The sequence below is a fragment of the Biomphalaria glabrata genome, chromosome 3 (assembly GCF_947242115.1).
Source record: "Biomphalaria glabrata chromosome 3, xgBioGlab47.1, whole genome shotgun sequence".
Taxonomy (NCBI): domain Eukaryota; kingdom Metazoa; phylum Mollusca; class Gastropoda; family Planorbidae; genus Biomphalaria; species Biomphalaria glabrata.
Window position 1 is genome coordinate 15,270,778 of NC_074713.1, and position 14,753 is coordinate 15,285,530.

General features: G+C 38.4%; 1 protein-coding gene across 3 annotated transcripts in view; it reads left to right on the top strand.

Annotated features, from left to right (window-relative positions):
* The window catches only part of LOC106079740 (uncharacterized), a 115,668-nt gene that overhangs the window by 12,862 nt on the left and 88,053 nt on the right, over positions 1-14,753 (top strand). For all 3 annotated transcript variants that reach the window (XM_056023615.1, XM_056023617.1, XM_056023618.1), the window contains exon 7: positions 2,040-2,125. In XM_056023615.1, the coding sequence (XP_055879590.1) occupies positions 2,040-2,125 (86 nt within the window). The remainder of the gene's footprint in view (positions 1-2,039; positions 2,126-14,753) is intronic.

A 14,753-nucleotide genomic window follows, 5' to 3' on the forward strand; every position in this document is an offset into this window, starting at 1 on the left:
TTTATTGGTTAGACTAACCACATACCCCCCTCCTCCCGCCACAGGTTTCTTGCGAGACTTTCTATCCATTTTAATCATTCAGTATTAATTGTTGAGATCTTCTGTGATAAAGTTTAAAGACTGAGATTCACGTCCTGTGGATATCTGGCCAGAATAGTTTTAGAAATCCTTCGCATGTGGCGTGTCACTGCACTTTATAAATGTGCCTCAAGTCAGAAATGTATGTGATGCTGTAAGGAGTAGAGATTGGCTCGAACAGTATACGTATCAATCGAGTGTGTGTGTGTGTGTTTCAAGAAATATGTTACTCATGATTTTAGACCTTTCAAACTCCTATGATACATGGATTGGGGGGGGGGGTGGACTAGGACACAAGTTATTTGTGTGGGTTAGGTTAGGATAATGAGATTATGACTTATGGGAAACATGGGGAGAGGGGGGGGGGCTTATAGTCACGGAATAAGGGCTAAAATTGAAAAGGTTTGTTGCCCGTTAGCAAATAGAAACACTTTTTTAAAAAATTTAACCTGCATTGATGTCGCAGACTGTATCAAGGCGTATAAATAAATCCACAATTCTTTTTTTTTTTTTTGGCTCGTTGTGAGAAGCAGCAAGTGTATCATCACTCAGTGTTTCATCCTATACTGCAGAATATGTTGCTAAACAAACAGGTCCTGGCATTCCACAGCAAACATTGCTAAAAGACAATCCTCTTGCACGCGTAGCAAACAGGCAAGTCTGTGGCCTGCCACGTCATTGGTTGGAAGCAGACAGTAGCAGACGACAGTAGCAGACAGTAGCTGTTAGAGTTCGGTTAGGTTAAGACGTACAATTTATTCTGACCTTCGAATATTTATCTTATCTTATCTTATAAAGTACAGACGTTACTTCAAAAAAGAAGATGATTACGTCCTACGCGTCATGCACCTGGTTTTTGTTGATAAGTTAGTTATTTTTATGTACTTTTTGGGTACCGGTACTTTTCTTCTTGTGACGAGATGTCCCCAAGTTTTTCGCATCTCTCAATTCGATGTAAACGTCCAACCGCTGTCCATGTGTGTGGAGGCAGTGACTACATGTTGATTCTGTGCAGATACAAAATAAAAGCTCTCTCTTTATTATTTTCTTAGTTTTATTTTTGGCTGCTCACGCAAGGAAAAGCTGGTACAGGTTTTGTGCTGTCTATCCGTCTGATGTCGGTCATGTTACGAACTCCCTGTATATTTTTTTTTATCTGTTTGTGTATTTAAGTGTCGATATTTTTCTCTGTATTTTGCTACTGTACTTGTGTAGATGTTGCTTGTGACCAGACAAAGTTGTATGTACAGATTTTTCTTATAGTCAGAGTTATGTGTGTAAACATAGTGTAAGAATTTATGAAGCTTATGTGTGTATGAAGCTTATTTGTGTTACTCAAGTAACATTTTGTCGTGTGTACTAAATGTTATGGAGTGTGCGTGTTCGTGTTTCAGGTGTAACCATGAGTTAAAAGTATGGCGAATAGTTTGTTTGTATAGTCTGAATAGATTCTGATGTAATCACGAGTAAGTCCATCATAGTTGAGGTCATAAGTTGAGAGGTCAAAGTTGAAGGATGACACGCTGAAGACGAGTGACAGTAGTTGTAAAAGTGAGTTATATTTAGTTTCAATTGTTTAAGATAATAGATCACTTGTGTTTCTACATACATCTACAGTGAATTGTCAATGAAAGTTCTGTTCATTTTTTGTTTTAAAAAAAAGAAGTTAGTTCAAGTTTCAGCCAAGCTCTACAGTTAGAATATATGCCGCGTTAACGGTTTAGTTGGACTAGCTTTCTGGAGCTATAACACAACTACTGCGTTTTAACACGAAATATTGTAGAAAATACTTTGTCTATTTATGTACTTGATAAGACACATCCCTCCTTTTGATTAAAAAAAATCAATCTCACACATTTTACAATGACTAGGTAACAGTTCACTGATCCCCCCCCCCCCCCCCCGCTATCAACACAGTGTTATAACAATAATTGAGAGCAAAGTATGTTTCCCCTTCACAGAACAATGACGTGTCATTGTCCAGTCTATTACCTGGTCGACGACATCAACAGGCTAGCGGACAAGAGAGTACAGGATTTACTGTGAGGTAAGTCCTGTCAATGAATGTAGTCCTGTCACATGACATAGGTCGTGATTCTCAACTTGTTAGTTTAACGACATCAAGTCTTGGAGAGTCACTTTTATTCCCATTCAACTTTGTAGTTTAGCGACATCAAGTGTTGGAGAGTCACTTTTATTCCCATTCAATTTTGTAGTTTAACGACATCAAGTGTTGGAGAGTCACTTTTATTCCCATTCAACTTTGTAGTTTAACGACATCAAGTGTTGGAGAGTCACTTTTATGTCCATCAGGGGTGGACTGGGTATCAAAATCTACCCGGGCATTTCTATACCTTCCGGCCCATAAATTGTATATTTTATGATGGACATCCAGTTCTAGGTCTAGCAGTCACTCCAGGTGTCCTCCTAATCATTATCTTAAATTTGATAATGTATCGATAGTTGTACAGATGCTTACAGCGAACACGATCTCTTTATAAAAAATAAAGTCTATGTGTTGCTTTTTAATCGAAAAAATGTATAGGCCCTAAAAGGATGAAGCTGTGCGGATGTAGGCTTTATATTATTTCGGAACATATGTTAGATTAAATTAGTAGACTTTATTAGAGTCAGTAAAAGATTTGTAAATAATACTTCGCTCAGCGGCCCCTTCCCCTGAAAAAAAAATACTAAGGAAACATTTCACAATTTAATAGTGGCATCCATGCAGCCTTTATCTTATAAAATACAGATGCTTACTGTGGTCCTACCGGCCCACCGGGCATTTGCCCAAATGCCCATATAGCCAGTCCGCCCCTGATGTCCAGTATTGATAAACTTTGTGACCGTGTGTTGCGTGTTGATTTAAAGACAAGGAAGCCCTAGATACGCACCCTGGAGTTAATGTCTTAATTTTTTTATTTTTATTTCTACTCTTAGTTCATTATCCCCATCTCCCGACTTAGTATTTAGCTAAAATTTGGTTTAGAACAAAACTTGAAAATTCTTCATGCACAAAGCTTATGTTCCACACACATGGTCACCTTCTTAAAGCTGACACTTGTGCAACATCAGCTGTCAATACATGATCAAGTGCGCAACAGATTCTATACCCGGGACCCGGTTCCTGCTTCAAAAAGAAGTAAAAAAAAACAAAAACCTTCCTAACAAATAAATTTTTCTTCAAACATTTACTTCTTGCCTCCCCTTTATGTCTTGAGAAACTCTGAAGTTATTTAATGGAGAATGGTAAATGTGGAGTTCCACCCAACGCTAGGTGAATTGACATCTTATTGGTGATATTAAGGAGACATAAGAAGGCGAGTGGAGGATGCACCTTGGAAGAGTTACTTCCCCGTCTGTTTTTCCTATCCTATCGATCTCTTCATGTAAAACCAGAGTTATTAAGAACTACACATATTTAGTTTTACTCAGGGTTTTCTGGCTATTAGATAGTAGGCCTAAAAGCAGGTGGTGTCAGACGACTCCGTTACTGTGATATTCGACTTAGAAAGACTTGTGGACTGTCTTGACAAAGGTCCTTTGTTCAAACTTGGATTGAGATAAAGATTTCTGAAATTTGAGGATTTTCAAGCGATTAGCTTGTCCTGTGCATATCTGACAAAGCTTGTGGAACGTAAATGTATTGGGTCTGACAACACTACAACACATCGAAAACCAGTTCAACTCTTACACATTACGATTAGCCTTCAGGAGAAGCTTGTATATTGTGTTTTAAAGATTCAAATTGTATTAATTTTACCTTAAGCAACACAAGAACTAAAACCAAAAACAATATAATTATAATTAATTCATTAAAATGTTATATTGGTTATTACTTTACCTGTTCACTGTTAAGATTTCTTATATATATATTTATTGGTAACACAACTTCATTATGGAGTTTGCCTTTTAGTGATATTATATTTACTACAATATGGTGCATTTCGAAGAGGGCGAATATGTACAGAACATATATTTTTGATCATTTAAAAAAAAAAATTTATCATTATTTCTGAAAAGCTCCCGAAATAAACTTGAACTGGGGTCTACTTCCGTTTGTCCGCCATACGTTAACATAACAGTCGTAATACATGAGAGAAAGTAACGCCTGGAAAATACAAAATGTGCTTTGTTGATCCACTAACCTGACAATCTTTTCGTGACGTACCTTGGATCAAATGTCAATGCTGCTGGTATTTCTTTGACGCGATTGGCTCGCGTAATTCCACTGCTCCACACCTCACAGGTGCATTTAATGGATACGTTTAGGAAACCTTGCAGTTTCTAGAGCGGAAAAAAAAGATGAAGAAAGAGAAAGATTCCATGAATCGACACCGCCTTTTGAATGCGAGAGAGCGCTGAAGTCAACAGGGAAATGCCAAACACTGCAACCATCTCATTTGTTTATTTGTACCATCTTTGTGAAATACGAGCGCTGCGCTGTCTGGTATCACGGCTAGGGAACAGGGCCCTGGACATTTTGTTTTCAGCCACATTTCATTTGATGACACTCATTGCTATCAAATATGTCGCTTATTATTGCTTTTAGATCCAGTGGCGTAGATAGGTAGGCCCTACTAATAGGCCTAGGTTTGAAGATATGGGTAGCCCCCCCCCCCCACACTGAAACTCTAAGGTTGAGTTTGACAAAAAAGAAATCGAATCATCCTGTAGTTATTAGTACATTTACACAAAGATATTTTAATATATTCATTTACCTCAGTGAGTGTCTGGTTAGGATCAAACTTGCGCCCATTTACGACCCTTTGACCAACGGAAAGAATTTTAAACCAGAGGCCAGTAGTGAGTGATGGCTCTTCGCCGATCCGTCTGTCCTGTCCGGTGGTTCCCCATCAACTTGATGATCATTTAATCACTTCTGTCATCCCAAGCGAGGACAGAGCCCGAGCCCACGAAGGGTTCTTACGTATTACTATTAATGCACCGCAACTTCCCGTGAGAGGACCACCTCAACCCGTATGACCCATACAGTGGAACGGAGTTCTCGGAGCCTTTCGTTCATCCTCTTCACGTGCAATGCTTGTTGGCTAGTTCAATGCCCATTTCATTTGTATCAGTAACTATCAACTTTCATCACTAGATATTATCTAGGCTTATTAAAAATTGCGTTTTTTCTGCCCTTCAAGTAAGAAACAAAGGCATTCTCAACGTTTGGCTGTTTCTCGAGCAATGGTGAAAACAGAGCAATACATACACATGGGATTCGAGACACAATTTTACATAACAAAATTATACACGAAACAAAGTTATACATAACAAAATTATACATAACAAAATTATACATAACAAAATTATACTTAACAAAATTATACTTTTAAATTCTTACAGCCAACATATTTTTTCCGCTATTTTTTTCTATAACGTAAGCACCTTTGTGGGCCACTATGTGGACCACTATGTGGACGGGTGCAATGAGCCCATTGTCACCATGGTTACTAGGCCACTGCTCTGGTCCCATGTGAGCTGAATTTGTACAGAGCTCAGACAGGTTAGAGCTGCTGTAAAGCGCTTGGCTTCCGAACCGAAGTGCCGTATTCAATTCCTGGTGAAGACTGGGATTTTAATTTCAGGATCTTTGGGCGCTTCCGAGTCCACTCAGCTCTAATGGGTACCTGGCATTAGTTGGGGAAAGTAGAGGCGTTTGGTCGTTGATCGTTTACTGTGGGCCACAGAAACAGATGGCCTTTACATCATCTGCCCTATAGATCTCAAGGTAACTCAGGCTACATTTTCTTTGATTCTTGTACTGAAGTATCATATGCATACACGTCAAGATTGTCCTTGTGAATGTGTTTTGTTGTTTTTATGTATGTCATTGTGACCTGATGTTTATCTTTAATTCGCACCACTTGATCTGTGCAGCGAGCTTGGAATTTCTTTTTGAAACTGAGGACGTAAACAAAGGAAGACGCAGTCGGCAGACAGAAAGTTAACAGATCGCCATTGTTTTCTTTTTATGTATTGTAGTCAGAGTTCAGCTCGTTCAGTACTATAATTGTTACTCTAATTGTGAACTACGCTACCCGATATCTGATTGATTTCGATTTTTTGTCTGGTCAGTTTAGATTATATGATCAGTCCCATTTATGGCATTATGTTAGATAAAAGAAAATGTAGTTTCTGATTTTCTTTGTGGAGTTTCATTCCCGAAGACAAACTCTGTAAAGTTTGGATAAGAAATCTTAAAGATTTCTAAATGTGTGTGCAGTAAAAACTGAACTTGAAAAAAAAAATCCATTCCTACTTTATGCTCAAATAATATAGTCGTCGAAACATTCCTATTGTAGTCAATCTAAGGCAAGCACTCAACAAATGGAAATGAATAGGTGCACCTGTTTAAGTCGTTAAATAACAAAACAAAAGGTAAATAAAAGCAATCAAACCATCAACAAACAAAGCTCTGTCTCTCTAAATATTGGCCGAAATCAACCGTTCTTTCTTGTTTATTGCAACATTCTATATCCGGTGTTGAGCAGTGCGCACCATACATGTCAACGCAGGACAATGTTATTATATTTTATTTTTCATGAATTTTGTTACTTTTCTAATAATATAGATGTATGTAAATATCTTAAGTGTTATTAATACAAAGTAGATGTCAAATTCGTATCAAATACCATACCAATTAAACACTCGCATGAGATACATATTTATAACAGTAACAGTGTGTCTTACATTCGCATGTGGGCGGGCATATGCATAATGGATCTTACTGATACTGGGTAATAAAGAAAATGCAAACCAACTGTTAGTTCCCCTGAGTCCCATAGAGGTAGCACTAGTTTTTTAATTATAAATTAATAAATTAATTCAATGATTAACGAAATGATCTTCGCGAAATTTTAATCAAACGTCTTGTCATGCAGCACAAGTTTATATGCGAAATGAATGCAATGAAAATGCGTAATGAAAGGTTACCAAAATAAGGGATTCACATTTTTTTTACAATAAGACCAAGACTGCTGTATTGATCCATATGGAAATTTGTTATGACTTTGTCGAAAGTGTGAGTTAATAGGAACTTTAAAAAAAAAAAGTTTTTTCGTATCCTTTCAACTGAATGGCGAAAAAAACATTTTTTTTACAAAGCTTCTAAAAACTCCCTCTGTCTGGTACAATCTTTGTACTTATTATTTCCCCTACTTCTAGGATGGCAGCCTGGTCGTGCGGTTTGCACGCTGGACTGTCGTACAGATTTATCGATGGTCCCAGGTTCAAACCCTGCCCACTCCCATCCCCCGTCGTCCTGCGGGAGGTTTGGACTAGGAAGTAATTATCTTCAACTCTGAAGGAACATCCGAAACATGTAAAACATTATAAACAAACATTCTCATTTCCGGATCAAGTTGAAATTTTGCACAAGTATTCTTTGTCCGAAACAAAATATAAGTCAATCAAAAAATTAACCATTACCGGTAATTAATTAGTGGTTATTACATAATTTAGTTTGACATTAATTAAGACTAAAGAAATCGTACTGATAGATATTTCTACAAATATACTGTTCTTCCCCTAAGATAAGCTTTTTTCTTATGTAATTTTAAAAATCTATTTTGCTTGTTTCAAATTTTTATCAACTGGTGTCAGTAGAAACTAAGTGTCATAAAAGTCGAACGTCTGAATGTTTTGACTTCACACTTATCTATCGCAGTCTTCCAGTCTAGCATTTTTTTCGTTGGACTTCGCTTTTCTGTCAAGGATTCTGAGAAGCACGAGACGTAAAACTCCCCTTCACACAAACAGAAGACATTCTTTAGTCTGCGAAGGCAACAAAATTTGAGGAACGCTGGGAAATGGAATCACGCGCTCAGCGTCTGCTGGCTAAATCGGGTTTATTGAAGGGAGTACTCAATGTTTATTTCGGGATCAGGAATTGATATTGAAAATACAAAAAAAGAGCAGGAAAAAAAAAAGCAGTGCTTTATGAAGGACATAAAATAGCTGCTCGTCTCTTCTAAATTATTATGTAAACCAGGAACTGCTAGGGTCAGATGTCACTGTGACCTGATGTTCATTGTATTATTACTAATACTTGTTTCTCTTATATTAGAAAGTTGCCAGGTACTTGTGAACTTGCTCTCGGAATAGTCTCTTTAATATCACATTTTTATGGGGCTAGATTAAATCAGCTGAGATTAACAGATCATATATTTAAATTTATTCAATGTAATTTAGCTTTTAAAAACAAACCATCAACATTTATACAGACTTCTTCCATGGAAGGGGAGGATGCTATTTAAAAAGAAAATAGGACACACAAAAAAATACTTAGTTTGGCCACACGGAATGTTATTAATTAAGTCTTACTTTGACCGTTTTATTGTTTTAATTGAGAACATGTAATCATTTAAATTGCAGACGTTTTATCGAAAGAGAAGATATTGATGTTTAAAGGTTATCCATGTGATTATCTATAAGTCAAAGTCCTTGCTTCCTGAAACTCGTTCCGTGCTTTAGGGAAGAAGGAGCACTTGTATGAATTCGTTCTAGCGTAATGGCATTGTCTTCGAGTCCGAAGATTAAGGAGGGGTGCAGTGTTTCACTGCACACGAAACAAGAAATGTGCGTTGGCTGTCTTTCTGAATATTTGATGACGTTGTAGACTAGATGTAGTCACTATCAAGTTTCTTGTTCGAGTTCACCAGTGTTAGTGCCATTGCCATTGTTATTGTTATTTAACAAAATCTAACTCACTACAAACAAACAAACAAAAACCACAACCTTTCAGTCTCACGTTCTGGGGTCGTCTGTCCTAAGACCAAACGACGACTATGCCACCTATGTTGCATCATTCACAGCCAATCACTAACCTCTTCCCAGCGACCATAGAAACACACATACACTCCATAACAAATAACAATATATTAAGACTCAGCCGTGGAATAAAGAAAGTTATCTCCCCTAGCTTCTCCTGGCCTCAGACATATTAACTTTTTGATCCCATTTTTTTAAAGACCCGTGTCCAACATTTCTAAGTCCAGAAGACTAGTGTATCTTGTCCTTCTACACTAGTTAGTTAGAAATGTTGTTCTTTTTTTTTATTATTCGTATATTTTTGTTTAATCCTTGAGGCGCTCAATGTCAGCCACACATTTCAAACATGAAAGCCTTCGTTTATATACAGATCTAGCTCAACACCGCAGGTCTCCAGCCATGAAGCCAGTAAATCTGTTTCTCAGTTTCCATCAGCCTCTATTAAGTTTTTGTGTTTATTTGTGTGTTTTTTTTTAAATGTTTGTTTTATGTAACAAAGTTTGACGTGCAGCTCGTGTTTACTTACTTTGAATCTGAATCTTTCCTGCTCAAACCTAGAAGCTTGGGAGGGGGAAAAAACAACCTTGTTACGTCTGTATGTTGGGAGATAACCGCGGACGTAATAAAGATCAACTTCCAGCGCTCCCTGCCTTCTACATCTGGACCTGACTATTTCTGTCTTCCTAGGTTATTTTTTTCCTTTCGATAAGGCTATCTGGCCGCTGCTTTCTCTGACCCACACCCAGGCTGGCATTCGGTGGGCCCCCCTTGATAAGAGCTGACACAATCACAGTCCGTTGGAAAGCTAGTTCTTTGGAGTCCGTCATTGAATGGGCGTGGCTTATTTACATCGTTTTGTTTACTATATATGTATGCAGTAAGTTGTGTGTTTTAGTTGCAGTAGGATGTGTGTTTTAGTGGAAGTAAGTTGTGTTTTAATTGCAGTAAATTGTGTGTTTTAGTTGCAGTTAGTTGTGTGTGATTTAATTGCAGTAGGTTTTGTGTTTTAGTTGCAGTAAGTTATGTGTTTAGTTGTAGTAAGTTGTGTGTTTTAGTTGCAGTAAGTTGTGTGTTTTAGTTGCAGTAAGTTGTGTGTTTTAGTTGCAGTAAGTTGTGTGTTTTAGTTGCAGTAAGTTGTGTGTTTAGTTGCAGTAAGTTGTGTGTTTTAGTTGCAGTAAGTTGTGTGTTTAGTTGCAGTAAGTTGTGTGTTTAGTTGCAGTAAGTTGTGTGTTTTAGTTTCAGTAAGTTGTGTGTTTAGTTTCAGTAAGTTGTGTGTTTTAGTTTCAGTAAGTTGTGTGTTTTAGTTGCAGTAGGTTGTGTGTTTAGTTTCAGTAAGTTGTGTGTTTTAGTTTCAGTAAGTTGTGTGTTTTAGTTGCAGTAGGTTGTGTGTTTAGTTTCAGTAAGTTGTGTGTTTTAATTTGATTCTCTTCAGAATGTTGATGCAAATGTCGGTTATAAATTCGAAACAAAACGAAACATTAAAAACAAGGATTGGATATGTTTGGTCAGCACTTAGTAAAACAATCCATTAGAGTTGACCTTCACCTTTTTGTGTCCATGTCCCTAAGCCCGTAAGTAACATGAAATAGAATAGCACGACCAGTGGAATCCTATCTGGTGCATGTGGGTGCTGCTAATACACTTTTCTCATGAGGTGACAGTGGGGCCTGTACAACGTGCAGCCGGATGTAGTGGTTTCTCCCAACAGTTGTTTCGTTCAGATAGATTCTACTCTCACGCGTGAAGTATGCTGGATAGAGTGTCTCTTCGACATGACGTGCTTGAGCCACAGCCAGAAATGCTCCCAGGTGATAAACTTTCGTCCTGTTACGGATGAAGACTGTCAGTGTCAATGTGTGTCAATTTGGCAACCGGATTAGGTCAACTTATTAATGAGCATAACATTTTAGGCAACTCGACCTCGAACTGAATCCTGAGCAAGAAGATCTAGCTATTGCATTGTCTCTGTCATGGTCAAATGCATCACACCAATAAGTTCTCCTGTGTCGTGCCAGCATTCTCCAAAACTCTCATTCTGTGCTCTGAACATCGTTCCAGCCACAAAATTAGGCAGCAAGCAGTCCCTTAAGATTCAGTCCTAACTGCATGCATTTCGTGTGACTCAGAACGCCTCTGCTGACTTACATTATTCATTAGATTAACGCCTCTGCTGACTTACATTATTCATTAGATGAACGCCTCTACTGATTTACATTATTCATTAGATTACTCCTCCCCCCCATTTTTATGACATTACCTCTATCATCGTTTTAGTTACTTTGTGTCTACTGCTAACTCTTATGCCATCATGCGACTCGCTCTACTTCTGTATACCTCTCCTGGATCACAACGTCACAAACAATGGGCCCTTTTTTGTACGGCTTCCTATAGGCCTGCCATTCCCCTAGCCCTAGTCTCGCTAACAAGCATTCATTTCACTGTATTACTAAGAGTTCCCAATTTTCCTTCTTTCATGGTGGAAAGAAAGGGCGAGGACCATTTCCAATCAATAGTATGCCTGGTCATGTTGTCTACTCATTTGTCTAGGTATGGCAGAGTCAAGACTAGTGTATTAACATCATTATTCAATAATGCCCCATTCAGGAATGTTCTGTGATAAGGATTAAGTCTGATTAACGTATGAATGCCATACAGCTGCAATTAATAACTTATAGTTAGAAATTCATATCTATATAAATAGGTCTAAATATATAGGTCTACTCTACACGTATAATTTGTACATCTCTAAACATGAACATATAGACAAGGATGTTTGTACATCTCTAAACATGAACATATAGACCAGGATGTTTGTACATCTCTAAACATGAACATATAGACAAGGATGTTTGTACATCTCTAAACATGAACATATAGACATGGATGTTTGTACATCTCTAAACATGAACATATAGACCAGGATGTTTGTACATCTCTAAACATGAACATATAGACATGGATGTTTGTACATCTCTAAACATGAACATATATACAAGGATGTTTGTACATATAGTTGTACAGATATCGATGTAAATCATGTATGTAGTCAATTATGTTAACATCAGCATGACGAACATGTCGATAGTGTCTAAGTAATTATGTCTAGATTAAAAAGTCTTTTCTTTTTTCTTTGTAAATATCCTAAGTGTTGAATCCTAGAGGGAAAGATTAAGATACAAGTAGATGTAAATTGTTGCATCCTTATCACCAATTATTTGCATCCCAAGACGCTAGAATTAGAAGCGAGGCCAAAGGCCAAGCACACCGGGAAAACTCCCCCGCACCCAAATTCCTTCTCTGTACCCTATCAGCCGTGTAAGTGTCCGCCTTGAGGAACGCCGGTGTTTGGATTGTGACATGTTTGTTGGGGATTTCTTCCTTCCCCACTAGAGCAATGGTCTCGGTCGTTAGGCACCCCAACGGGGGTTCTGTTTTGCTTCCCTATTGGTCTAATCCTCTCCTGTAACCACTGTTTCCACCCGAGCGTTAAGATAATATCAATTTCTCTGAACCAAATTTCTGGCATTTTTTTTTAAAGTTACCCTAAAATGTTTAAAACATCTACTATTAACCATACATTTATTTGTTTTTAGTTTTTACTTAAAGAAAAAAAAAAGCTTGGTAAACAATTTTTATAAAAGCTACAAAGTCTACCCTTGTAACAAGGGGACATTGCTATTTATTGTCTTTGATGAGGGGAACATTTTCTAGTGTGGACCAAACATGCATTTACCCCCCCCCCTTCCCAAGTGATTCAGAAGGGGGAAACTGCGTACTGTGCACATCCGTATTACACACGTATTAGTCCATCAAAGACTTTAAAAATACGATAGTTTTATTGCACAAGCGTTACCCACCGGCAACGCCATGGACTCCCCCTCCCTTTGTTGTTCTTACACATAAACATAATAATATAAATGCCATCCCGAACACACTCACTTCTGACTCGTGATTTCTAGATCACTTTTGTCTCGCCCCCACCGCCCCTTAAAAACTTCAATTTTATAACCTGTTACATCTAATTGGCACGGCCCTCTTTATAACGCTAACCCTCCCAAGCACACACTTTATGCCCGTGAATTCAATGACCAATATCCGCACACACACCCACACACACACAGTACTCCTGAGAAAATCTTCGACTTTTCAGCTTTATATCGAACAATTTGATTGGCTCTCTTAGGCTTTCAGAATCATCCATTTTTTTATTAAGTGTTAAAATCATTTTAAATGTATCAGGACCGAAGTTATAAATTCCATTTCAATTTTTATGTAGATCAAATTATTAAAATTAAATTGTGCAAAAACGCTATTTAAAAAACAAATTACAAGCCACTAGGGACTTGAACCATTCACCCTTAGATAATAAGTATGATGGTATAATGGCTGAGCTAACCAAGTATTATTCATAGACGAGGACATTACCCATAAAAGTAAATTTAACCGCTGTGGTTTCGATCATGAAAATATCTTAGTTGTCGTAGACCAGAGGTAAGTGGTAACAGGTTAAATTTTCTTTTTTTTTTTTCGCCCACCACATGTGAGAAACTTAGTGAGTGCTTTAAAACTATATATAAGATAAAGCTACAAGTATCAAATTAGTCATGCGAAAAATTTGTGATGAACTAGATCTATTAAATGACTTTTTAATTTATATCACAACGACTGGTTAAAAATGCTAAATGACAGAATTCAGTAATGTCTTTCAATTCAACAAAAAAACAAACAATGTCTGCTGTCCTTGATATTCCATTGGCAATGTGAGCGACGAGCTGACTGTAATCTCTAGACGACATACTGACTGTAGTCTCTAGACGACATGCTGACTGTAGTCTCTAGACGACATGCTGACTGTAATCTCTAGACGACATGCTGACTGTAGTGTCAAGACGACATGCTGACTGTAGTGTCTAGACGACATGCTGACTGTAGTCTCTAGACGACATGCTGACTGTAATCTCTAGACGACATGCTGACTGTATTCTCTAGACGACATGCTGACTGTAATCTCTAGACGACATGCTGACTGTATTCTCTAGACGACATGCTGACTGTAGTGTCTAGACGACATGCTGACTGTAGTCTCTAGACGACATGCTGACTGTATTCTCTAGACGACATGCTGACTGTAGTGTCTAGACGACATGCTGACTGTAGTCTCTAGACGACATGCTGACTGTAGTCTCTAGACGACATGCTGACTGTAGTCTCTAGACGACATGCTGACTGTAATCTCTAGACGACATACTGACTGTAATCTCTAGACGACATGCTGACTGTAATCTCTAGACGACATGCTGACTGTAGTCTGTAACAACGCCTCCAAGACGACGTGATGACTGTAGTCTGTAACAACGCCTCCTAGACGACGTGATGGCTGTAGTCTGTAACAACGCCTCCAAGACCACATGATGGCTGCAGTCTGTAACAACGCCTTCAAGACCACGTGATGACTGTAGTCTGTAACAACGCCTTCAAGACCACGTGATGGCTGTAGTCTGTAACAACGCCTCCAAGACCACGTGATGGCTGTAGTCTGTAACAACGCCTCCTAGACGACGTGATGACTGTAGTCTGTAACAACGCCTCCTAGACGACGTGATGACTGTAGTCTGTAACAACGCCTCCTAGACGACGTGATGACTGTAGTCTGTAACAACGCCTCCAAGACCACGTGATGGCTGTAGTCTGTAACAACGCCTCCAAGACCACGTGATGGCTGTAGTCTGTAACAACGTCTCCTAGACGACGTGATGACTGTAGTCTGTAACAACGCCTCCTAGACGACGTGATGGCAGTAGTCTGTAACAACGCCTCCAAGACCACGTGATGGCTGTAGTCTGTAACAACGCCTCCTAGACGACGTGATGACTGTAGTCTGTAACAACGCCTCCTAG